Genomic DNA, 25,211 nt, shown 5'->3' with positions numbered 1-25,211 from the left:
ATGTGTAAGCATTAATAAATAGGTGAGATGTCTATTCTATCATTTTGCAAGCCAGAGAAGGAGAAATTGGCTGCTACCATCCAGTCCGTTTTCACGGGGTGGTTAACGGTTGCGCTTCGCTTTTCCCTGCCGTTTTCGTGTCGGGAAAAGCAGGTTGTGAAATCAAAAGCTATACAATCTTGTAAACTTATGATATTCGTGAATACATGCCGTATTCAGGATGAACGAAAGAGAAACGGGGAGTATTTCTGAGGTATCTCCCCCCTCCGCTGTAGCGCCAGGCAGGAGGCAAGAGAGTATCAATCTGATGCCGTCCGCCGTTTCTAAGCTGAATTTTTCCCTCAGGAAAGCGTCCAAAAGGCGCTAATTAAAAAAGCGAGAGGAATTATATATCGATAGATAAGAGATAAGAGAAAGCCGAAGCGAAACTAGAGGAAAAGCGTCAAAGGAATCACAGGTTCGGCTTTATTTTGTTGTGTGGTGTGAGTGTATCTGTGAGCAGTGAGTCGTTCGGCACCACAGAGCCTCAGCGCTTCAGTCGCACTCAGTGCGATCTGCACTAAAACGCGTTGCGTTTACTTTCTGTCGCTTAAGAAAGAAGTGAAGTGGATGAGATGAGAGCGCACTGTTGAGGATTCAGAGTGACGGATTCACAGAGAAAAAGCTTGTTAAAGCGATTTAATCTTGTCTGTGTTGTGTAGGAACGATTCGTGGGGCAGCTGGAGCTCTAAAGGATGCAGAACTGTGCTCACCGATGCATCCCACACCAAATGCTTATGTGATCGGGTATCTACCTTCGCCATTTTGGCTCAACAACCCAGAGAAATAGTAAGTATTGGAATTGTCTTCTGCGGGGGATCTCAAGAGATGCTGTATTGATTAAAATGTGTGTCGGGTTCAAACGGACGTTTAGTAATTTACTTTAATTTTGTCATGTTTGATTATGATAGAAATCTACCTGTGCAAAGCTTGTGTGTGTGTGTATGTGTATGTGTGTGTGTGTGTGTGTGTGTGTGTGTGTGTGTGTGTGTCTGTGTGAAAGAGAGAGAGAGCTCAGAATCTAATGTGTTTAAGTAATTCCCATAAAATATTTATTAAAATAATAGAATCTTTATTCATATTTTGTATACATGTATACATGTATCTTTTAAAATGGTAATTATGTCCTAGCCTTTTGCTAAAGCTTCCCCCTTTGTTATTGAAAATAAAAAAAAGTGATATTGCCCATCACAGTCTCCATTTTACCCTTCCCAAATGTTAAAAGCATTTGTGTATGATCACATTTGTGATGCAATAGCATCAGCTCTGGCCTTTTTATCTGTGATGTTCAGTTTGCTATTAACATTAATAAAATAACTCTTAGTGGTAAGATGATATGCAGATATACCAAGATTGTGCATATAAATGATAGCTTTTGTACGGTATTATACAATCATGGCTTCCTCATCTATTCAGTTCACTGCCTCGTTGATGTAGGTTAATGTAATCGTATAATATAATATTATATATAATAATATATAATATAATATAATATATAATAATATAATTTGCAATGTAACACTATCAGCTGTGGTCTCTCTACTAGTGGATTCAGTAGGCAGCAAAACATGGCTGTTTTACCCTCTTACAGAGTAAGAGGCAGCCATTTTTTCTCTGCCCATGTGACCAGTCAGTGAATAAATGGCTCCCGTGTGAAAATGATGGTGTTGTCTGCGTCTCAGTGATGCAGTAGGGGCAAAGTTTGATAACTCTTATCATTGCAATGCACAACTGATATGTCACAATGACTTGTGACTCCTGGGAGCTGGGTTGAGAGGGTTGTCAGATGGAATTGTTTTTTGGGGGGGAAAGGCATAAATAGACTAGATGTGCATTGTGAGGGCTCAGTTAAGGCCTCTGCAAACAATACAAGCAACAATTTAAGATGATAGGTAGACATATGTGACCCTGGACCACAAAACCAGTCTTAAGTAGCACAGGTATGTTTGTAGCAATAGCCAAAATACATTGTATGGGTCAATCGATTTCTTTTATGCCAAAAATCATTAGGATATTAAGTGAAGATCATGTTCCTTGAAGATATTTTGTACATTTCCTACCATAAATATATCAAAACGTAATTTTTGATTAGTAATATGCATTGCTAAGAACTTTATTTGGACAACTTTAAAGGCGATTTTCTCAACATTTTAATTTTTTTGCACCCTCAGATTCCAGATTTTCAAATAGTTGTATCTCGGCCAAATATTGTCTTATCCTAACAAACCATACATCAACGGAAAGCTTTTTTTTTTTTCAGATTGACTTATTGTTTTGTGGTCCAGGGTCACATATGTCTTGTCAAAGTGATGGTCAACATCCATTGATTCCCCCACAGTCATTTAAACAGCATTATAAGACATTATAACCACCAGAACAGTCTAGTTGTATAAAAATGTAAAGGAGAAATTGTAACACTGAATATGTCCGCTAAAGTCCAACCTTAGTTAAAAGAGCCAATCGCATTTTTGATAGACAAATGAAAGTCCCGCCCTACAGTTAATCAGCAATCACCTGTTATATAGAAGCATAGTCTGTTTGTTGACTCTTGAATGTGCATTAATAATGCCATTATTAATTGCTGTCATATTTTATTTTTAATTAATTTAATCAGTTTTGGAGATTTCCATGTTTTCCAATTCAAGAAGCTGTTCTTGCATGACTAGAAATACCTGCCCGGGGCATTACAAAGATGACCTCTGAATAGTCTGACTTGCTTTAAAAGAGATTATGTATTTTAGTTAATTATGCTTTGTGGCACTAAGCACCAACCTGTTGATAATAAGCACTGTGCATTTGAATAGAGGCTAAATACTTTTTATTCATGTGAAGGGGAGACTGAATGGGGGAAAAAATGAATTACAGACCAAAAAAAAAAACAAAAAAGCTTGTGCTTTAATCCTCTAAATTTGGGCAGTATAAATGGCCTTGCTGCAAAAAGCAAGCATCCTGTAATGTGCTTTATTACCAGGCACTGAAATGGGCTTTTATTAGTGGTACAAGGGTTTGAAAATCGCTCACTGAAGCTCTTGTGTGCCATTCACAGGCTATGGAGTACTCAGGGGTTCCATCTGTGACACTAATAGTGGGCTGTGGTCTTTCCTGCCTGGCCTTGATCACACTGGCTGTGGTGTACGCTATATTATGGAGGTAAGTGCATGGATGTACTTACATATTAGAGATGTTACATATAATGCCTTCGTACTTTATTGATTATTGGGAATGCAACTTTGATTAAACCATTTGTTTTTTTAGGTACATCAGGTCGGAGAGGTCAATCATTCTGATCAATTTCTGCCTTTCAATCATCTGCTCCAACATCCTGATCCTTGTTGGACAGACGCAGACACATAATGCGGTAAATATGTCTGTTTTATCTCTAATGCTTTTTATTTCTAGTGCAATATAGGTCACCAAGCATTAATTGAGAATGAATGTTGATTTGTACTTGAACAAAATGTCCACCCTGGATTCTCATATTTATTTCTCGGCATGCGTGTGGGCTGATTTTGCAAGCTTGTCTTAAATGCCAGACAGCTTCTCTGCACTAATATTATGCCGATCTAGACATTTCAGGGTTTATAATGCAAATGAAACACTGGTGGATATCTCTCTGTCTGCTGTTTGTATATCATACCAGCCCTCTGGATTGTTTTAATTCCTCTATTTTGAGGCATTGTGACTCACTTAAATTCAAGCTGGCTGTCCTAATTTTCTCTGAAGTGACCTACCTACCTATCCAGATGTTCGAGTCTTTGTGTAGTGAGCTACATATTCCGCTATATGCTTAGATTGTCGTGTTTGTATGAACAAATTGCATTCTTTTCTTGTGGTAAACCATTTATGTACTGTATTTTTATATGCTTATATTCATGCTGAATATATGGACCTCTACATTTACCTAAAGAAACAGGTTCTAGCTACTGAATCGCTTGTTATAGAGACATTTAAAAGAAACCTAAATGAGCCGGTGGCTTATTTCTATAACGCATTTTGAAGAGTTATATGTGTCATTTGTGACCCTGGACCACAAAACCAGTCATAAGGGTACATTTTTTGAAATTGATAGTTATACTTATTCTGAAAGCTGAATAAATAAGCTTTCCATTGATGGATGGTTTGTTAGGGTAGGCCAATATTTGTTCTGAGATTAGACTATTTGAAAATCTGGAATCTGAGGGGGCAAAAAAATCGAAATATTGAGAAAATCGCCTTTAAAGTTGTCCAAATGAAGTTCTTATTAATGGATATCACTAAAATTAAGTTTTGATATATTTACGGTATAAAATGTTCAAAATATCTTTATGGAACATGGTCTTTTGGCATAAAAGAAAAATCAATAATTTTGACCCATGCCATGCATTTTTGGCTATTGCTGCAAATATACCCGTGCTACTTAAGACTGGTTTTGTGGTCCAGGGTCACTTTTGAGCTAAAGAAGTGCAGTTTATTATATTATTGCATTTGGATTGTTTTGTTACTTTGAAATATGTCAGACAAAAGTGTTTTTTCCGTGCATCACGCCATTGTTTATCAGTATGCTAGATTATATATGAGTCTTAAATTAGTACTCCGCAAGCCACAGAAGTTATTTTTAGAGAATGAGTACATTGCTCTGTGTCCAATGCCAAGGAGAAATGATGATGATGCCTCTCTATGTTCGGAGCCACTAAATACATTAGCCAGAATCCAGCTGGCTGCATTTTGAATTATACAATGCAAATGCAAAATGGACAGACACAGGTCCGAGACACAAAAGATCGTGTCTGTATAAACCACAAATAGAATAGACATTTCTGTGAAGTCCAGTGTATTTCCACAAACAAAAGACAAAACAACAAATATGCACTTTGAATTATTGAAATTGTTACATGCTGCAGTTCTGTTGTTTTTCTTATCGTCCCATTCTATTCTATTCTAACCTCTTTCCAAGTAATCGGCTTCCCTAAAGACAAAACAGTCTTTCATCATCACACAGGTTTTTGGGTTGAGCGAAGATGGTGTTCAGTTAGGAAGCAGGGAGTGAGCATTGTCTGTTTGATATGTTACAAATAATATTTATCCTGTATATGATGATGATCAGTAGATGTGCACCACAGTAAACGCAAAAGCAAAAGTCCCTTAGTGTTCACAGTCCAAATGGTTCAGTTATATAACAATCTTTCTGCAATATCCGGAGCCCACGTGAATGTGAACATTTGGTGCCATTGTGAACGGAACATCTAAAGTTCAGGATCCAGGTAGGGTGAAAGCATTTTAAAGCTCTTTACATGTCTGCAATTAGTTTTAAAAAGGACTAAATGGCTCCCAGCTTAAATGGCTAGATGTAAATGCTCAAAATGGTTCTTCTTTTTTTTTTCCAGCTCACAGTGAGGAGATAGTGTATAAGTCATTCAAGATGTAATTATACGATGCAGATCCTGATCAGTAGATCCTAGAGTCACATTTTCTCACATTCACCATTTCAAATTCAACATCAGAGATGATTGGATATGGGAAATTGCAGAACTTCGGAAGAACAAAGATTAATTATTCACTCTCACGCTTACAAACGACACTCATTTGCCCTCGTTTGAGTAAACAAGATAAAAGAGGTTGATTTCTCACTGCTTACAAGCTTGTCAGGACTTGCACAGCTGGTGGTTTTTGGTTATCATCAGAGGAGGGTTTACACAGAGTGGAACGTTATTCCTACGCTGCCCACACAGATAGGGCTTCTGAGTGAGTCAACGCCGTTGCGGGAATAACACATTACTCAGTCACACAGTCAGACATTTCGGTACAGCCAGCAAAAGGCATGAGCTTTTTCCAATTCTAATTCTAACGAGCGTTCTGGGATGAAAGGAAGTGAATTCCCAAGGTTAAAACAAATGAATTTCCTGTTACAGTAAACTGATCAAAAGATGACGTTGGCTGTAGCTTCGTTCCAAAACCCAGTGAGATGACTGACTAACGTTCCGCTGCACCTTGAGGGCGTATGGGTTATAAAAGCATGCATTTAGAACAAACATAAAAGCTTTAATTAAGCTATTTATTGGCTTTATAAAACATTTTTAAAGGGCAGTGTTTTCTTTTTTATCTAGTTTAGTTTTTTGGGGAAATATTGAAATTATTTATTTAATTAATAAAGAAGCAACAAAACTAAGCATTGTTTTTTTTTTATAAATTAAATAACTTCTCATACACTTGGATGGTTATAGATGTGTGCATATTCCCATAGTCTCATACACCATCTTGGTTTTCAAAATCTTCATATTTATTTAAACAGCAATGCGTCGTCAGGTATAGATTCTTCAGGTTGTAAGACAGAACATTCATGTTAAAAAAATGATAAGGATTTTTAAGCAAGACTTGAACTCGACAGCAAGTATTCTCTAAATATTTTACAGACTCTATAATGCTCAAATCAGCTTTGAAACAATGAAAACAGAGGTGTAGTTTAAGATCACATTAATGAATGTAAAAATGTACAACGAAAAAGTATTCAATAATTCATTTAGGTAATATACAGTACATTACTCGTATTAATTATTGAATAGTTCTTCACACAGTGTAAAATTCACTATTTTGTATTAATGCTTTTCAGTTCACATGTTGAATGAATAACCTCACTAAGCGCATTGCGGTGCATTATGTTAGTGAACACTTCATGAGGTACTGTCTTCAGAATGTAGCCAACATTAGATATTTTAGAAGGCAGAATAGTTCAGTTGCCTACATTTTGGAACAGCTTTTGCGTTTGGGAGCATGCCTGCAATGCCTTAAGGTTTTGGAAGAGAGCTTTGGTGGGTTGCTTGCCATCAAACATGCCATTTACATTGTTGTTTTTTCTCTGGCTTGTTGTGGTACGGTGTATCGTTACTGACGTCATTATTCTAAGAACGTACAATGAAAGTCTTGATGACAGCAGTACAGCAGGTTCGGTCCGCCATTAATGGACCGTAATTACATCTGGACCTCTGCTCTGTCCACATCTAAGGCATCACTACAGCATTTTCAAAGTGGTCAGTGCGTCTGTGTTACCATGACAAAAAAATGTCTTTCTCCAGTGTGTCACTGCCTTGCCAGTTCTTTCTGCAGCCATTTGCCATGCTCTAAAGCAGCAATTTAGAGTAATCCCTGCTTCATCATGCTGGTGAAGAAGATGCATATGTGTCATAGGGTTTTCGCAGGTTTTCTCCTCCAGATGGAGGTCGCACATATGACGTGATGGTCATGCGAGGAAGAAGCACTCAGCCTGCGGCTTCTCTGAACGTTGAGCTGATCTGAAGGCCTGTCAGTGCTGATCATACACACTGCCATCTTCCGCTTTAATTCCACACCACATCATTTTACATTTAGAATGAGGGAGGATTCAGCATTTGTCTTAAATGACTGCAAATGCTATTTGTGAATTGGAAATGAAACAATGTTGACCCATCCACAATCATCATTCTAAGCAAAATCTGTATTATAGAGCGATTTTTTTTTTTTAGTTTTTTTTTTTTAGTGGAACAAAGGGTTGACGTCCTCATTGCATCAAAGATGTAAAGCATTTCTTCTATCCTCCCACGAAACGATTAAGGCGCTGACAACAGTTTAGTCCCCTGTCAGTAATTTAAAATGCGCTTTTCTTTTTTTATGGTGTTTGGATCCTTATAAGGTTTGACTAATGCCAGCTATGAAAGTGGAAGACAGACATGCTTATACCTCGTCATATTGGATTGCGGGTGGTTAGTGAATCAAACACTGAAATACTAAGGGCATGCAACAAATGGGAACCTTTGATAGATGTTCAATACAAACCTGCTCTTAATAAAGGAGCTTTTTCAGCTCAAATGTAGCACAGATATAGACCTTTAGTCAATGTTTTTTTTTTTTTTGTGCAATAGACCATTTATAAGACCCATGAGATATTACGATGTGTGTTCTGCTGGTGTGTGTTAAGATGAAAGCTGAAGACATGCAGTCTGTGCTGTAGCTCTTTTAAGAGAATCAGCTGGACAGATGCAGAGTCTGCGCTTATTCCATTAGCAGCACCTAAAGTGTCTTATGGGGCTCTAGGATTATTAAATGGTGCTCCGAGAGTTCCTCTTATCTCTCGCTGCAAGAAAAGGTGCCATTTAATCCAGTGGTGCGTTGTGAAGTATCCGAGAGCCAGTATGTAGTAGTAGCTGTCAGTGGAAATGAAACGGCAGATTTATATGAACCAGACTTTATTCACTTTAACTTCTACTTTCAATTTAAAGTTTATCAGACTTAAAAAAGAAGTGTTAAAAGAGACTTTTCAGGTCATCAGCCTTCAATTTATCTCAGTGGAGTTTGGATCATTTAATTAAGTGAGATTGGTTTGGCAACCACACTGTCTGTCTGTCTGTCTATCTGTCTATCTGTCTGTCTGTCTGTCTGTCGTATCATTCTGTAAATCTAACGTTCTATCATTCTGTAAATCTATCTATCGTTTTATCTTTTTTGGCAGCCATCCATCTACATATATCTTATTAGTGTTCAAATAAAGCAAAAAGGAAAGTTGTTTCAGCGTCAGTTATTATAGTTAACGTTATTTTACTTTTATAGAACATTACAGAGACATGTTTGAATAATGTGCACTGATGAATCATGCATCGTAAGACCAGGAAAGTGCATTACTGGGTAAATAGGATAAATTTGTTTCATATTGACTTTAAAAGACAGGAAAAAGCATTACGTTGAATCATCAAGCATCTCTTAAGAATTGATGGTCAGCTTTTCCTAAACATTTTTCGCTATCTTTTTGCGCCAGACCTCAAAAACATCCTAAAATGATCCTAATCTTCACCTTCAAGACGAGTCTATAATTTAGTGTCTGTATTTATGTGCAACTTCCTTTTGATCACTTGCTGACTTGTTTATCTTCTCAAGCACTAAGATGTGAGGATAGCCCGCGGCACCTTTCCAAACACAAACATCAAGGATTTTGATTGGAGAGAACCGATCCGAGCAATGTCTGAACATGATGAAAAGCATTCGTAATTTAAAAAGTACTTACCTCGCTGAGGTTTTGTAAGTGATGACACTAGTAATACTCAATGCAGTTAGCAGTGAAGGAAACTATAGAAGAAAATGCTGTGGTATCTATTCTAAATATTCTCCTATTAAGCAGAGATTAGTGCATACATACTTAATGAATTGTTTAGTTGCTACTATTGTAGTGTCTGTGCTTTTATTTTACCTCACTTGTTGAATAATAGAAAGCAACATTTTCGTATCTTGGCGGAGCAGCAGCATTTGTCATAAATATTAATGTAGGAAAGGCATTTATGTCAAAACAGAAACAACCCTGCTCAAACAGCTGAAGAGTGCTGTTTGTATCAGGGTAGATGTGAGGAGTATGTAACTTTAATTGGCGAGGAGAAAAGCGTTTCCAGCAATAATCTTGACAGTGTGTGAATAAATAGTTGTTAAAATGAGATATTGTGCCACAATTCAAGAGTGCAATGAAGGCAGGATCACTGAAAAATCCAGACTAGGGAAAAAGGACCATTTGAAGCATATTCTTCCCTGTTGCATAATGAGTCTGGCTTAATTAGCCTGCATATCAGCGTCATGTCAGTTTGACTCTTAGTCATGCCTTACAATATTACCACTTCCTTTACATTTTGCTGATCTGTGAAAGTGCTGAACTATTATAAAAATCCACTGCTACCAGAGCTTTGGTGTCAGTCTGTATCAGCTTAGATTTGAGCCTGTTCTTTGCAGAAATCTGTCATATGTCTTCAGAATAACTTGAAATATACTGAGTATTGACTGTTGTTTTTTTGTTGTTGAGTTTTTTTGTCCTTCATGTCACTTGAATAGTTCCATAAAATCCTTTTAAAAATATGAGTATACAGTCAAGCCTGAAATTATTCATACCCCTGGCAAATTCAAAAGTTACTTTTATTCATTTTTTTTTAAATGACACAGGCTACTTCCAAAAGATAATAAGACGATGTACAAGTGGAATCATTGTAGAAAACATTTCTCAGCTTTTATTTACATTTGAACAAAAAGTGGCAGGTCCAACATTATTCATACCCTTTGCAAACTGTCACAGTCTATAGGAAAATCCAAAGTTCTGTACCATTCCAAATAGCCCATGCTGTTCTAAAACATCCTAATTACCCTGATTCATTGGGAACAGCTGTTTTAATCAACTCAACAGGTGAAAAACAGAAGCTCTCTGCTGTTGGTTTGTGGACAGTCATGGCTAAGTCAAAGGAGCTCACTGAGGACCTGCGGCTGCGCATTGTGGCTGCTCACAAGTCAGGAAAGGGCTATAAGATCATATCTAAATGTTTTGAAGTTCCAGTGGCTACAGTGCAAAGTATTATTAAAAAATACAAGATGTTCCGCACCGTGAAAGGACATGGTCGGAAGCCAAAAGTGACACCTGTGCTGGCCAGGAGGATAGTGAGAGTGGTAAAAAAGAATCCAAGGATCACCACCAAGGCCATCCTGATGAATCTGGGCTCTGCTGGTGACAACATCTCAAGGCAGACAGTCCAATGGACACTGCACACCGCTGGTTCCGCAGACGCAGACCTTGGCCTTTGTAAATGCCCTTCTGGACAAAGAAGAAGACTTCTGGTCTTCTATTTTATGGTCAGACGAAACAAAAATTGAATTTTTTGGCCTCAATGATGTAGCCTTTATTTGGCGTAAAAAAGGAGAAGCCTTCAACCCTAGGAGCACCATCCCCACTGTCAAACATGGTGGTGGGAACCTAATGTTTTGGGGGTGTTTTTCAGCCGGTGGACCAGGGAACCTAATCACAGTAAACGGCACCATGAAAAAAGAGCAATACATCAAAATTCTCAACAACAACATCAGGCAGTCTGCAGAGAAACTTGGCCTTGGGCACCAGTGGACATTTCAGCACGACAACGACCCAAAACAAAAGTGGTGAAGAAATGGTTAGCAGACAAATACATTAAAGGGATAGTTCACCCAAAAATGAAAATTTGATGTTTATCTGCTTACCCCCAATGCATCCAAGATGTAGGTGACTTAGTTTCCTCAGAAGAATACAAACGAAGATTTTTAATGAAAACCGGTGCTGTCTGCCAGCCTTATCATGGGTGTGGATGGGCACCAGACCTTTAAAAGTAAACAAAAACATGCACAGACAAATCCAAATTACACCCTGCGACTCGTGACGATACATTGATGTCTTAAGACACGAAACGATCGGTTTTTGAGAGAAACTGAACAGTATTTATATCATTTTTTACCTTTGATACACAGCCACGTCCATCTGTAATGTGCACGAGTTTGGCATCAGTAACGTCACATGAGCACGCGCTCTAGCGTAGAATACGCAAACGCCGTAAGGGGAAATCAGTGAAAAGTCCCGGATGAGTTTGCGCAAACTAATGTAATCTTTTAGCTTTAAATCGGTTTAAACAATCAGGATAAGCGCAAGTATTTACCATTTTGAATAGCCGCTATACCCACAATCTCTGTGCTCTGTGTAAACAATGAGTGTCGTATACATGCGACAGATCGCTTCCGGCGTTTGCGTATTCTACCACAGAGCGCGTGCTCATGTGACGTGACTGATGCCGAACGCTTACTCAGGAGAGATGGACGTGGCGTTGTAACAAAGGTAAAAAATGATATAAATACTGTTCAGTTTCTCTCAAAAAACGATCGTTTCGTGTCTTAAGACATCAATGTATCGTCACAAGTCGCAGGGTGTAATTTGGATTTGTCTGTGCATGTTTTTGTTTACTTTTAAAGGTCTGGTGCCCATCCACACCCATGATAAGGCTGGCAGACAGCACCGGTTTTCGTAAAAAATCTTCGTTTGTATTCTTCTGAGGAAACTAAGTCACCTACATCTTGGATGCATTGGGGGTAAGCAGATAAACATCAAATTTTTATTTTTGGGTGAACTATCCCTTTAACGTTTTGCAGTGGCCCAGCCAGAGTCCTGACTTAAATCCAATTGAGAATCTGTGGAGGGAGCTAAAGATCAGGGTGATGGCAAGGAGACCCTTCAACCTGAAAGAGTTGGAGCTCATCGCTAAAGATGAATGGGCAAAAATACCAGTGGAGTCATCCAAAAAGCTGGTCAGCAATTATAGGAAGTGTTTGATTGCTGTAATAGCCAGTCAAGGCTTTTCTATTGATTATTGAGAAGGGTATGAATAATTTTTTTTTCAAATGTAAATAAAAGATGAGTAATATATATATTTTTTTCCACAATGATGCCTCTTGTACATCGTCTTATTATCCTCTGGAAAACGTCTGTGTCATTTCTAATTAAAAAAAAAAAAAAACTTGTTGAATAAAAGTAACTAAGTCAAAATTTGCCAGGGGTATGAATAATTTCGGGCTTGACTGTATATTCAAAGAAATAAACTGACTGAGGTAAATAGCTGACAGGACAAGATATCTGATATCAAAAATTTATGAATCAAGTTTAAAAAGCATCTTAATTTCTTATTTAATTTTGCTACTGAGGACAATTATCTGTGTCAGTAGTGAATTAATGACTTTTGTAATTACATAAATGTTAAATTATTGTGTTAAGTTGCACTCTCCTATTATCAGAGGTTTATTCCACTTGGTAGAATCTCATTTGCACAGGACAGTGCAGTGACCTTATATTCCCAGCACATATTTACTTTTAAACGACTAAGATATCCTCTATTATTTTTTTTTATTATTATTCATGGGATCATTTAATCACATCTTCAAAGAGAATATTAAAGCTCCCTCGAAGAATCATCTGAAGTGAAAGGGATTCTGTGTTGATAAGAAAGCGCAACGGATGACTCACGGATCAAATCATTGCGCTTTAAGTCAAGGATTTGAATGCTTCTGACACATCAGCCACTTTGATGATCTGTGGAGATAGCTTTCAATAAAAAACACGCTCTCATTTGTTTTATCTATAACTTTGCCTTGGGGTAAAATGAGTCAGTCTTTTTCATGTTTGAACAGCTGAATGATAAATAATTAATGACAGCTTAATGGGCAAACTGACCTACTGCACTGGCAAACTTATGACACTGGCATCTGTAGATATTATCTGGGGTGGTATATTTCCCCCCAGCCTTTCAGTTTAGTAGCTTCATGAGGAGCACAATATTCTATAGATATCTTCTGACAGCTTGGTCCCTGCGCAACGTGTGAGTGATATGATAGAATGACGTAAACCCATTCCTGTAAACTGAACACCTAGAGAGCAGTGCCATTTAAAGTATCACCCTTGGTGAGGTGTAAGATGACAAATGCGTAGGGAAATTACATTTTTAGGCACTCAAGCTTCTGACAACATTTTATTGTATTTTATTTGCTCAATACTTGTACTCTGCAGTTACAGTAAAATGAAATCTAATCTAAACAAAAAATATATATTTTAATTAATTGCATTATATTTTGATTAAAACACATACTGATTTCTCAATTTTAATCGTTACTTGATTCTTAAATCCCAAGAATCAATTAGTGTAGCCTGTTTTCAGATAATGAAAGGAACATTGTAGCGCACATCCTATCTAATAAATCGCAATAAGCTTTGTGCTTTGTTACTTTCTATATGAAATAAAGTTTCAGATTTTAAATGCTCTCCATTTTATTACAGTATTCAAACAATAAGTTCCATTTTGGTGTTGTTTAATGTGGAGTGACAGATCGCTGTAATGCCTCAGTTCAAGAGAAGTGCGTGAACTGATCATCTTGTCTGCTTTATTACCAGTTACAGCACAAAATAAACATAAATGAACATCCAAAGGTATGATAAAAGAAAGTGTACAAAGTACCGGAATCCAAATCCTGTCTCATTTAATCGCTCTATCAGTGTTTCAACAGTCCAAAGATGTCCATATAACAGCTTGTAAATACATAACATCACATTTACCTCAGAAAAAAACATTGGGTGACCATAAACTTGTTAGTCAGCTAGAAAAAGGAGCAATTCGCTAAATATATGCACCATATCATTTTTTAAAGTTCTTCTATATTTAATTTGTGTTTGAATGAAGTTTTTATGACAGATGTCAATATATATATATATATATTAGGGGTGGGCATAGATTAATTTTTTTAATCTAGATTAATCTAGATTAAATCTTGGAATTAATCTAGATTAATCTAGATTAAAATGGCTAATTTGAATTCTGCTGAAGGCATTCAGAATATGTGTGCTACCCAAATAATGACTTAAAGTCTTTGAGAATGGATCATAAAGCTCATAAAGCTGTTCTATGATAATTTGTTGATGAAAATAAATTATGTTCAATTAGATGTACTTGTGTTTACTAACTAACTAACACTGAAATTATTTTTTCTCCCTATTAGATTGTGTTGTTTTTTTTAACGTCAACACCTACCCAGCCCATTAGATGTTACACCGTACTTTTATTTTGACAGGTTGCCGTGAAGTTTCTGTGTCATACAGTATGATATGATGCTAGTTTTCTCAAATGAAACGGTAAAAGTGACACTTACAGCAGTTTGGGAGATTGAGTTTATCTGTTCATGTGAGATGAAAATGCCAAAAATTACCGGGAGCGTCACGTGTGTTTCAGTATGCGTGTAGTAAAAGCTCGTCTCCGCAATGCATACATACAGCTAGGCAAACGGAACATATCGGATTCATATTAAAACGGTCTTTTTGCATTTCAGTTTTCACATACACTAGTCCATATCGCGATTTGAATTAAGTGACTGACCAACATTTGATTTATGAATCCAAAAACGACGAATTTACGTGGCATTTCGCTATAGTAGATTCGGTTTTTATGAATGGAGGACGACGCGATCCCGTCTGTGTTTTGGCGGAGGAGACGTAAACGCGCGACCATATTCTACAGTCTTCGGTATACATCCGCGTTAAACTATCAAGGTGAAAGTCATCATAGCTTGCGTAGTTTAGACCCAGCTCCCAACCCAAATTTGAGAATAGATTAACGGCGATATTTTTTTTATCGCGCGATAAGAGTTTCACGTTAACGCAGCACGTTAACGCCGATAACGGCCCACCACTAATATATATATATATATATATATATAGATAAGTATCGCAAGCTTGTCAGAATCGAATCATGAAACTGGTGTCAAAACCCAGCCCTAATAGATAGATAGTCAATCAGTCAGTCACTGTGGCTATATTTTACCGCATTAGTTTTTTCCTCAAGAAAATTGGGCATGATCTATATCCAAAATAATCGTTATCAAATCGGAATTGCATCGAGTTGTGAAATTTGTGTCAATACCCAGCACTAATATATGGTGAACTTCACCAGAGAAAACATTGTTAGAAAACATCTTGTTAAAAAAAAAAGCTATTCCACATTCAGAGCTTCAGGATGTTTCATTATTAATGTTCTATTTTGCATTTGAGTTGCTTTCAATTCATTACATTAATGTATTAGTTAATTGCATTTTATTGAAGTGTAAAGGCATTGAATCGACATAATGGGCACAGAGTTCTCTAGTGTGTTCAAACACGCAGTCTCATAAATTAAAACCCAGCTCTATACATAAATGAATCTCATTAGGCATTCATTGTTTACAGTGATTTAATATTTCCCATAATTTGCAGCATATTATATAGGCTAATTTATTTTCGCATGTTTCCCAACCTCAAACTGTGTGTCCGGAAGCTTATTGAAGTGATTTAGCATTACGCCAGAGAGTCATCGTCCATGTATGAAAATGAACTCGCAAACCTTATAGTTAATGTCTCGAACCCTCCCCGGGTTCACGTATATGCTCACGTATATGAATCCCAGCAGCGCGCACCAGCATCAGCCCTTCGACAACGACGCACGCCTCCCTTTACGTCAGCTATGTTGTACTTTACTGTTCTCCTGAACTTCCTCTGTTGCCATGGATACAGACACAGTGGGCTCAATATCTCCCGGCAATTTGCCTTTGTAAAGGGCAGTGTGTACTCAGGATTTCAGCTGAGGCTGTGTGCCACCCCCTCCACTTCCTCTGCTGCCCAGCTCTTCAGGCAAACCCACACGCATACAGATATAGTACATTTGATACTTAAAGATACAAGTCAAATTCCCACTCAGGTTATGTGCTTTTGGTGTCATGTCCCTTCAGATATCTTTAAATGTGATCTGAATGCATCTTGTTCCTCTGTGCGATGTTATCTACATTAGGATACACTGGGATGGAAAGTTTTTTTGTTTCTATTTAATATATTTGAAAATATTCCTGTGATGCAAAGCTGAATTCCCAGCATTATTACTCTTCAGTGTCACATAATCCTTTAGAAATCATTCTAGACCTGAAGAAGTGCATTGTTTCTGTTGTTTGTAGTTTTGTTCTGTCCATTTGTGTTGGCTGCCGCGTACGCTTGCCCCCTTACCCAGCTGTAATAAACACAGCCTAAACAGTCACGCAAGCTACTTGTTAAACGTGTCAATCAATACTATATTTATAGTAGTTAATTTCTGCTCTGTGTGGCATAAGTGTTTCTTCATCAGTCATTAGCACTGGTCCATATGGCTGTGAGGTCCTGCGGTGACATGCATGTGCCGTGAGGCTCATCACCTCCCATCCCGTTTGCTAAGCGGCTAGCATTAGGCAGGAAATAGAATGAATGGTATTTCTGCATGTACACTAGTGCCTTTAAAAAATGGTGCTGAGATGCAGTTTAAAGTGTCTAAAAGATCCACTGAAGTGCTTTGAAGCATGCAGAGGTATTCTATGTGTTGACGTTGAAACAGAAAGACAGGGCGGGACATATCAAGCAGCCACGCCCCCTTTTTTAAATAGCCAATAGCATTTTGTTTACATCACAGGTTGGGCCACGTCCAAATTAAAATGCAAAGCTGCATTTGACAGCCACCACAAGCTCATTCATATCGCTATAAAATATAGCATTCTATGTAGAATTCATTTGTGCATATTATCATCTCTGTGCTGTTGTCTCTGGACCGGAGTGTGGACCGGACTGTTCACGTTACACAGTGTGAACCCAGACTTCTTTTGACCCCACAGAAAGCATATGTACACTGTCTGAATCGTTTTCTATCCCCTATATAGTGCACTTTGTGCCATTCACCATACAGAAAATACTAATTCTGTGTACAAGTGACCGATTTCAGCTGCAGCTTCAGCATGTATTTGTAGAGTAAGGGGCGGGATGCTTCGCATTCTAGAGAGCATTTGATTGGACAGAAAGTTTGGTGAGAAGCTAAAGTGCAGGTTAATCAAAATCATTGATCCATATTGGTGGAAATTAGAGACTAAGTTTTAAATGCTAATCTTCTAAATGCAAAATTTTCATGGTTTTGTAGCCTTAAAGCTAACATATTCATATTAAAAATCAAAACTTCCAGTTTGATTTCATGGGGACTTAATGTATCTACCTCTAAGAGTCTGTAAGCAGTGGAGTATGTGTAGACAATAAAGTCCTTACAGTAAGCACACACTCACTGCGGATGCATTTATTTAAACAAAGCAGTAATATTCTAAAATATTTCAATTTAAAATTTCGTTTTTTTTTATTTTAATGCATTTAAAAAAATACTTAAATATTTTAAGCAGCAGTTGTTTCAGTCTTAGGTGTCACATTCAGAAAAAAATATAATGATTATGCATAATAATGACCCCAAGTTTTAGAATGGTAGTACAGTTGAGGTCAAACGTTTACATCCCCCTTTCAGAATCTGCAAAATGGTAATTATTTTACCAAAATAGGAGGGATCATACAAAATGCATGTTGTTGTTTATTTATTACTGGCCTGAATAAGATATTTCACATCTCACAAGATGTTTACAAATAGTCCACAAAAGAAAGTAATAGTTGAATTTATAAAAAATGGCCCCGTTTAAAAGTTTACATCCCCTTAAATTCTTAATACTGTGTTAACTGAATGATTTTCTTTTAGTGATAGTTGTACATGAGTCCCTTGTTTGTCCAAAACAAATTCCCACAAATTGTATTATAATTGACTGCATGATTTTGAGATCCATCTTTTCACACTGAGGACAACTGAGGGACTCAATGCAACTATTAAGGAGGTTCAAATGCTCACTGATGCTTCAGAAGGACAACTTATTTTGTTATCTGGGAGACATGCAAGTATCTTCTGTAGCTTCTGAAGGGCAGTACTAAATGAGAAAATAAAATATTTAGGCAAAAAAAGAAAAATGTACACATCTCCATTCTGTTCAAAAGTTTTTACCCCCTGGCTCTCAATGCATAATTTTTCTTCTGTAATATCAATAAAAAGTGACCTCAAATTAGTTGTATAATGCTTTTATAAAATAGATAAAGTATAAAATAGTTTCATAAAATAGTTTACTTATTTCTGTTCCAGTGTTAAGTAAACAGAGGCAACAGTGAAAGTAAAAACTGTCCACTGACAAGTAGGCCATTGTGTCCTTCTAATTCTAGAAGTCAAGTAACAGTGCATGCAAAAGGGAACATAGGTCCAGGAGGTCGTCTGGCTTAGACGCACACTGGCTGTGAACTTCAAACTAAATCTCTCAGACGTTGTGTGCATGAACTCATGAAAGCTGCTTTACTGAGGAATTGTGGTTTTATAGCAGAGTAAGAGAGCTCATCAGCATCAGGTGTGCCACTGCATGCTGCCAAGCTGATCTGTTTTCACAGCATTCGTCCTGGCCACATCAGGTGGACTGGGAGCAGGTGGAAGCAGAGTCTTCATTACATTCCGTCCAGCTTGTCTCTGGCTCATGTCGTCTGTATTTCCAACTCTTTTCTGTGCCGTGAGCATCCAGGTTCTACCTCTGTCAGATTCACTTGTCGGCGGCTAGCTGGTGGGTGGATTTGTCTCGAAGTTCACCAACCTTAATGTGCTTTACCAAAGTAAGATATGTTCCTGTATCAACACTATTGTTGGTCATTCTTATCAACCAATCAGATTCTAATGAAGCAATCAGCATCGTTTGGCCTCAGGTGGGTAGGGTTTCTAAAGTGGGTAGATATTTTTCTAATTATGCTCATCTCTAAAATATGAAAACGTGAATGCAAGTCTCATGAAACATGGTTTTCAAATGTGGTGGGAACCCTGGTTTTTAGGAGAGAGGTGTTTTTGTCACATGCTGATTAAAGGATTTGCATGAAACACATCCACTGCCAAATTCAGTGAGGAAGATACTCATTTGGTGAGAACGATGGTAATATTTTGTGGTTTTGGTGCAGAAGGCATCTCTCTGACTCCTTTCTGTTGGTGACAAAGTGTTGAGAATGTCCAAAGCACATATGTTCTAATTGCAGCGAGGTTTCCTAGATTTGGAATCAGAAGCATGGGATGTTGATCAGGGTGGATTATATGACACATCACAGTATGAATAAATTTAGATCATAGTTATACTAGATTCATACTTAAGAAACATTTATTATCATTATCAATGTTGAAAACAGTTGTGAAAACCATGATATATTTTTCAGGAATTTTTGATGAAAAGAAAGTTCAAAACAGCACTTATTTGAAATGTGTATTTCAGCTGAAAAGCCTTTTTGCTTTTGATTTATTTCTTGCATTTTTGCTAAATAAAAGGGTTTTTTTTCTTCTAAAAATATCTTAATAACCCAATTATTTTCTTTTCATGTTCAGAAGTAAATTAAGTCACATTTTTAATCCAGACCCACAAGGCCTCTTTTGTACAACACAGTACATACCATCAAAGCATTCAGCCCTAAATGATGGTCTAGACGAGCCTGGAGCGAAACATGTTCTCTGTCTGCGACTTTGTTGTTTTTCAGTCACAAGCTTTTCATGACACCTTGTATGAAAATCAAAGGGAGTAGATGCAGTGAGGGATCCATTTGTTCTACCTCAGTGTTGTTTCAGTCTTGGTGGTTTCAGAGAGCTCACATTTCATGTGATATTAATGAATTTTAATGAGTGAATTTGAAGGGATAGTTCACCTAAAAATGTTGTCATTAATTGCTCATCCTCATGTCATTCCAAACTCATAAAACCTTTGCTCATCTTCAGAACACAAATGAAGATATTTTTTATTAAAACCTGAGAGCTTTCAGACCCTGCATAGACAGCAACGCAACTGAAACGTTCAAGGCCCAGAAAGGTAGTAAGGACATAGTTAAAATAGACCAGTTTGGAGTAAGCCGTCACAGCTTCCTGCATTGTGGTGGCAGAAAAACACTGGTAACAAGTGGAATAAAACTGGAAAAATCCACGGAATAAGAAGAGCATTGTGCATTTAGATTAGTCATTTTTATAGAATATTGTCGTCAAAGTTGCCATTTAAAGCTAAACGCAGACGTTTAAACAGACAGACTAATAGATGAAACCTGCTATGATTACTCTAACTTTTAAAGTTTAAATTTGATTTTAACAATAGGTCTAAATAATATTCACATATGTAGTTTATACCGAACATATTGTATTAGCCCTGCAGTTCCAGCATGAAATACTGTTTAAACCTATACCATTTTACATTTCCCTTTTTTATCTCACAATTCTGCCTCTTTTTTTCACAAATACAAGTTTACATATCGTATTTTCAGACTTTATAACTCAATTTAACTCAACAATAGCAAGTTTGTCCATTCTGAGGGCAAAAAAAAGTTGTGTGGCATACAGTATAAACTTTAAAGAGAGAATGATGAGTTGTTTTTTCATTATAGAATTGTGAGATATAATCTTGGAATTGCGAGAATAAAGTCGTAATTTTGAAATATAAGTGATTGACCTGTTTTATTCTTTTATTCCATGGATTCCATAGACTGCCTCTTAAAAACTGTAATTTTGTGGCACAAAAAACAAAAGAAACATCATCACTGTTTTCAAACATCGAATTAGTCTATAGTCCATGTGACATCAGTGGTTCAACCGTAATGTTATAAAGCTACCAGAATACTTTTTGTGCTCAAAGAAAACTAAAATAAGGACTCTTGTGCGCCAATCTTCTCCATGCATTTACGAGAGTACCATGCATGCATAGAACCCAGATGCGCTGCGCCTTGTTTACATGCAGAAGACGTCACACGCTGTACATTAAACAGACTTTGTAAACACGTCTGAAGATTCTGTTCAAGAGGATGACTGGGCAACTTTTCTTAAACCAGAATATATAGAAGATGAACTAAGAGAGATGGATGTTCTATGTCTGAACGCTGGGTCCAGCGTCAGCAGCACCACACGGATTTGTCGTGGTACTCTTGTGACTGACACTGAAGAGAAGAAATTGTTGAATAAAGTGTGTTAATGTCACATGGACGATTTTATCAATGTCCTTACTACCTTTCTGGGCCTTGGAACGTGTCAGTTCGTGTTCTGAACATGAACGAAAGTCTTACGGGTTTGGAACGACATAAGGTTAAGTAATTAATGACACAATTTAAATTTTTAGGTGAACTATCGCTTTAAAGGGTTAGTTCACTTCCAGAACAAAAATGGACAGATAATTTACTCACCCCTTTGTCATCCAAGATATTCATGTCTTTCTTTCTTCAGTTGTAAAGAAATTATGTTTCTTGAGGAAAACATTTTCAGGAATTATTTCCACATAGTGAACTTCAGTGGTGCCCCCAAGTTTAAACTTCCAAAATGCAGTTTCAATGCAGCTTCAAAGGGCTCTAAATGATCCCAACCGAGGAAGAAGTGTCTTATCTAGCGAAACAATCGGTTGTTTTCGAAACAAATTGACAATTTATATACCTCTTAACCTCAAATGGTTGTCTTGTCTCGTCTCGTCTCTGCGATGCGTCAATACAGTTAAGATATGTCGAAAAACTCCCATCTTGTTTTTATCTTCAGCTCCAAAAATGTCCTACATTGCTGTTTTACCTTTTTTGTAAAGGCAATTTGATCGTCTTTGCATGTTCCGTATGTAAACACTGGGTTTTTCGTTTCGACATACCTTTACTGTCTTGAACTGGACATAGACAAGACATGCATTTGAGGTTAAAAAGTAGTGAGTTTGTTTAGAAAATGACCAATCGTTTTGCTAGATAAGACCCTTCTTCCTCGGCTGGGATCGCTTAGAGCCCTTTGAAGCTGCATTTAAACTGCATTTTGGAAGTTCAAGCTTGGAGGCACCATTGAAGTCTATTATATGGAGAGAAATCCTGAAATGTTTTCCTCAAGAAACATAATTTCATGAGTAAATTATCTGTACATTTTTGTTCTGGAAGTGAACTATTCCTTTAAGTACTTTTCCATCCAAACTCTGCCTCAGTCAATGTGACATTCCATTGACAGCCCAAAACCTCTCATTTAGACTTAGAACATTTCAAAATATCTTATCAGTTGCTCTTCTTTCTCTCTCTGTGTTAAATGGACAGGGCATATGCACGATGACAACTGCATTTCTGCACTTCTTTTTCCTGGCGTCCTTCTGTTGGGTTTTGACAGAAGCTTGGCAGTCCTATATGGCTGTGACAGGGAAAGTTCGGACCAGGCTCATCCGGAAACGCTTCCTCTGCCTGGGATGGGGTAAGTGCTTGGATCTTGATTCCACTTACAGTATCTCTACATCTCTCCCTCTCTTTCTGTCTCCCAGTCTCTATTTCTTCACTAATGTGCATTTTTACTGCTCCATCATCATCATGCAGCTGGTATTTCATTCTCAAATGTGGCCGATGTGAGTGGGTAATTTTTAAATATCATCTTGTATGTTCCATACCTCCCCGGGGTTTCTTATACAGGACCACTTTACGCACACATCAAATTGATTACAGAAGAGCTAACACTCATCCCTCCAGTTACCTAGCAACAAACAAGGCTCTCTCTTTCCATCATTGCAGTGTTTTGCTGTGTGCAGAGGAAAAAGACAAGACAGAAGAAGATAGACAAAGACAGACATGTGAACCGTTTATTAGTTTGGCTATTCTGATAAACACTGATGGTGGATTAATTAAATTATTGGTATCCATGAAATGCTTCTTGTACGCGTCAGTGCACGGTGGTTGTTTTAAATCAGACTCAACTTTTAGATCTGTATGTTTATACGCGATCGTAAGTGGTTTGTGTTCAGTACCTGAGAGCTTAAAGGAGTAGTTCACATTCTGAACAAAAAATTTACAGATAGTGTACTCACCCCCTTGTCAAAGATTTTCATGTCTTTCTTTCTTCAGTTGTAGAAATTATGATTTTTGAGGAATATATTTCAGGATTTCTCTCCATATAGTGGACTTCTATGGTGCCCTTGAGTTTAAACTTCCAAAATGTAGCTTCAAAGGGCTCTAAACGATCCCAACCAAGGAAGAAGTGTCTAATCCATGGAAACGATTGGTTTACAATTTATAAATTGTACAATTGTACAATTTATATACTTTTTAACCTCAAATGGTCATCTTGTGTAGCTCTGTGTCAACTCTGTGTATCCTTCAAAATTGTCCAACCCAGTGTTTACAAAGTGAACATGCAAAGATGGTCAAATATCCTTTACAAAAAAAAAAAAGGTAAAACAGTATATATAGGACACTTTTAAAGTTGGAGGAGAATGAAATGGGAATTTTTCGACATACCCTAACTGTCATGAACACAGCGTTCACACAGAGCTAGACAGGATGAACGTTTAAGGTTAAATAAGTAAAAAGTAGAAAATAACCTATTGTTTTACTAGATAATACCCTTCTTCCTTGGCTAGGTTCATTTAGAGCCTTTTGAAGCTGCATTCAAACTGCATTTTGCAAGTTTCAGACTTTGACGCACCATAGAAGCCCACTATATGGAAAGAAATCCTGAAATGTTTTCCCCCAAAAACATAATTTCTTTACTGAAGAAAGAAAGACATGAACATCAATAAATTTTTGTTCTGAACGTGAACTACTACTTTAATGGCTGTGGAATTCAAAAGTGAAGTCTGCTATCAAATGAACTTGTTGCTCCAGCTTTTGTATCAGTCCATGACTCTATTGCCATAACAACGGTTGCTAAGCAGTGAATAGACCAGACAAAAAGAATAAATTAAGGATGCCAGCAGCCAGCTTCCAGATCATTATACCTCTGTTAATGTCTACCTCTGGCATGACACAAGACAAAAATTATATACCATTTTTAGTTATATACCATATTTAGTAACAATAAATAAACAAACAAACAAACAAACAAACATTATATGTAATGAAAATAATAAAAAAAAATGTAAAGGATATTTTATATATAACTGTTAAGAGTGTTAATACACTGTATAACTATGTGTGTTTTATATACATATCATATTATATAATAATATTATAAATATAAAAAGTAAATATTTTCTATAATTATATTATAATATTTTATATGAATATTTAATAACAATACATAAACACAAATTTAAATGATATTTTATCTATAACTATTAAGTGTTAATATATAATTTAATTATATATATATATATATATATATATATGTATATATATATATATATATATATATATATATATATGTATATGTGTGTATATATATATATGTATGTGTATGTGTATATATATATATATATATATATATATATATATATATATATATATATGTGTGTGTGTGTGTATGTATGCGTGTGTGTGTGTGTGTGTGTGTATATGATTATGTTAATTTATTATATTTTATATAAATAAGTTAATAAATCATTTCTATAAATATTTATTCTAAATAATAATGTAATTAAAAAATGTAAAGCATATTTTATAAATAACTATTAAGTGTTAATACATAATTATATATATTAATATATTAAAATTGTTAATATATAAAATAAAATAATACATAATATATATTACACATATATTTAATTTAATACACTTTCCAACAATTTATACTTGACAAAAAAATAAATACAATAATAATAAAACAAAATTAAATAATTGCTGTTCTTTTGAACTTTCTTTTCATAAAAAAATCCTGAGATATACTGTATATATTAATGTATAAAATTATGTAAAATAAAATTTTAACTTTCCAGCAATTTATACTAAATAATAATAATAAAAATAATAAAACAAAATACAATCAAATACATGCTGTTCCTTCAAACTTTCTTTTCATTAAAAAATCCTGAACCAAAAATAAGATGTCAACTGAGACTTCTTTCAAAAAAATAAAAGAAAAATCTTTACCTCTGTATTTTTTTTTTTTACTCTGGATACTTTATATAGAAAACAAACCATGCAGTAATTTTTTTTTAGGCTATTCAGTGGTCTATTAAAAACTTCAAGTTCTCTCATTTTAGTGTTTTCTCTTTTTGTTTAGAAGTAAACGGTGTCTCAGATAAATAGTGTCTTA

At 36.3% G+C, this 25,211-nt stretch overlaps 1 protein-coding gene across 2 annotated transcripts in view; it reads left to right on the top strand.

Moving 5' to 3' along the window:
- Window positions 1-277: 277 nt before the first annotated feature.
- Window positions 278-25,211, top strand: part of adgrb3 (adhesion G protein-coupled receptor B3) — a 54,632-nt gene continuing 29,698 nt past the window's right edge. Inside the window, exons 1-5 of one of the 2 annotated variants that reach the window (XM_073833734.1) lie at window positions 278-457; window positions 702-828; window positions 3,086-3,189; window positions 3,295-3,397; window positions 22,292-22,442. In XM_073833734.1, the coding sequence (XP_073689835.1) occupies window positions 3,089-3,189; window positions 3,295-3,397; window positions 22,292-22,442 (355 nt within the window). In that variant the 5' untranslated portion in view covers window positions 278-457; window positions 702-828; window positions 3,086-3,088. The remainder of the gene's footprint in view (window positions 458-701; window positions 829-3,085; window positions 3,190-3,294; window positions 3,398-22,291; window positions 22,443-25,211) is intronic. The other variant, XM_073833733.1, reaches the window with a different exon arrangement.

The sequence above is a fragment of the Garra rufa genome, chromosome 2, assembly GCF_049309525.1.
Source record: "Garra rufa chromosome 2, GarRuf1.0, whole genome shotgun sequence".
NCBI lineage: Eukaryota > Metazoa > Chordata > Actinopteri > Cypriniformes > Cyprinidae > Garra > Garra rufa.
The sequence above is the reverse complement of the archived record's forward strand: the minus strand, read 5'-3'. Positions and strand labels throughout refer to the sequence as shown.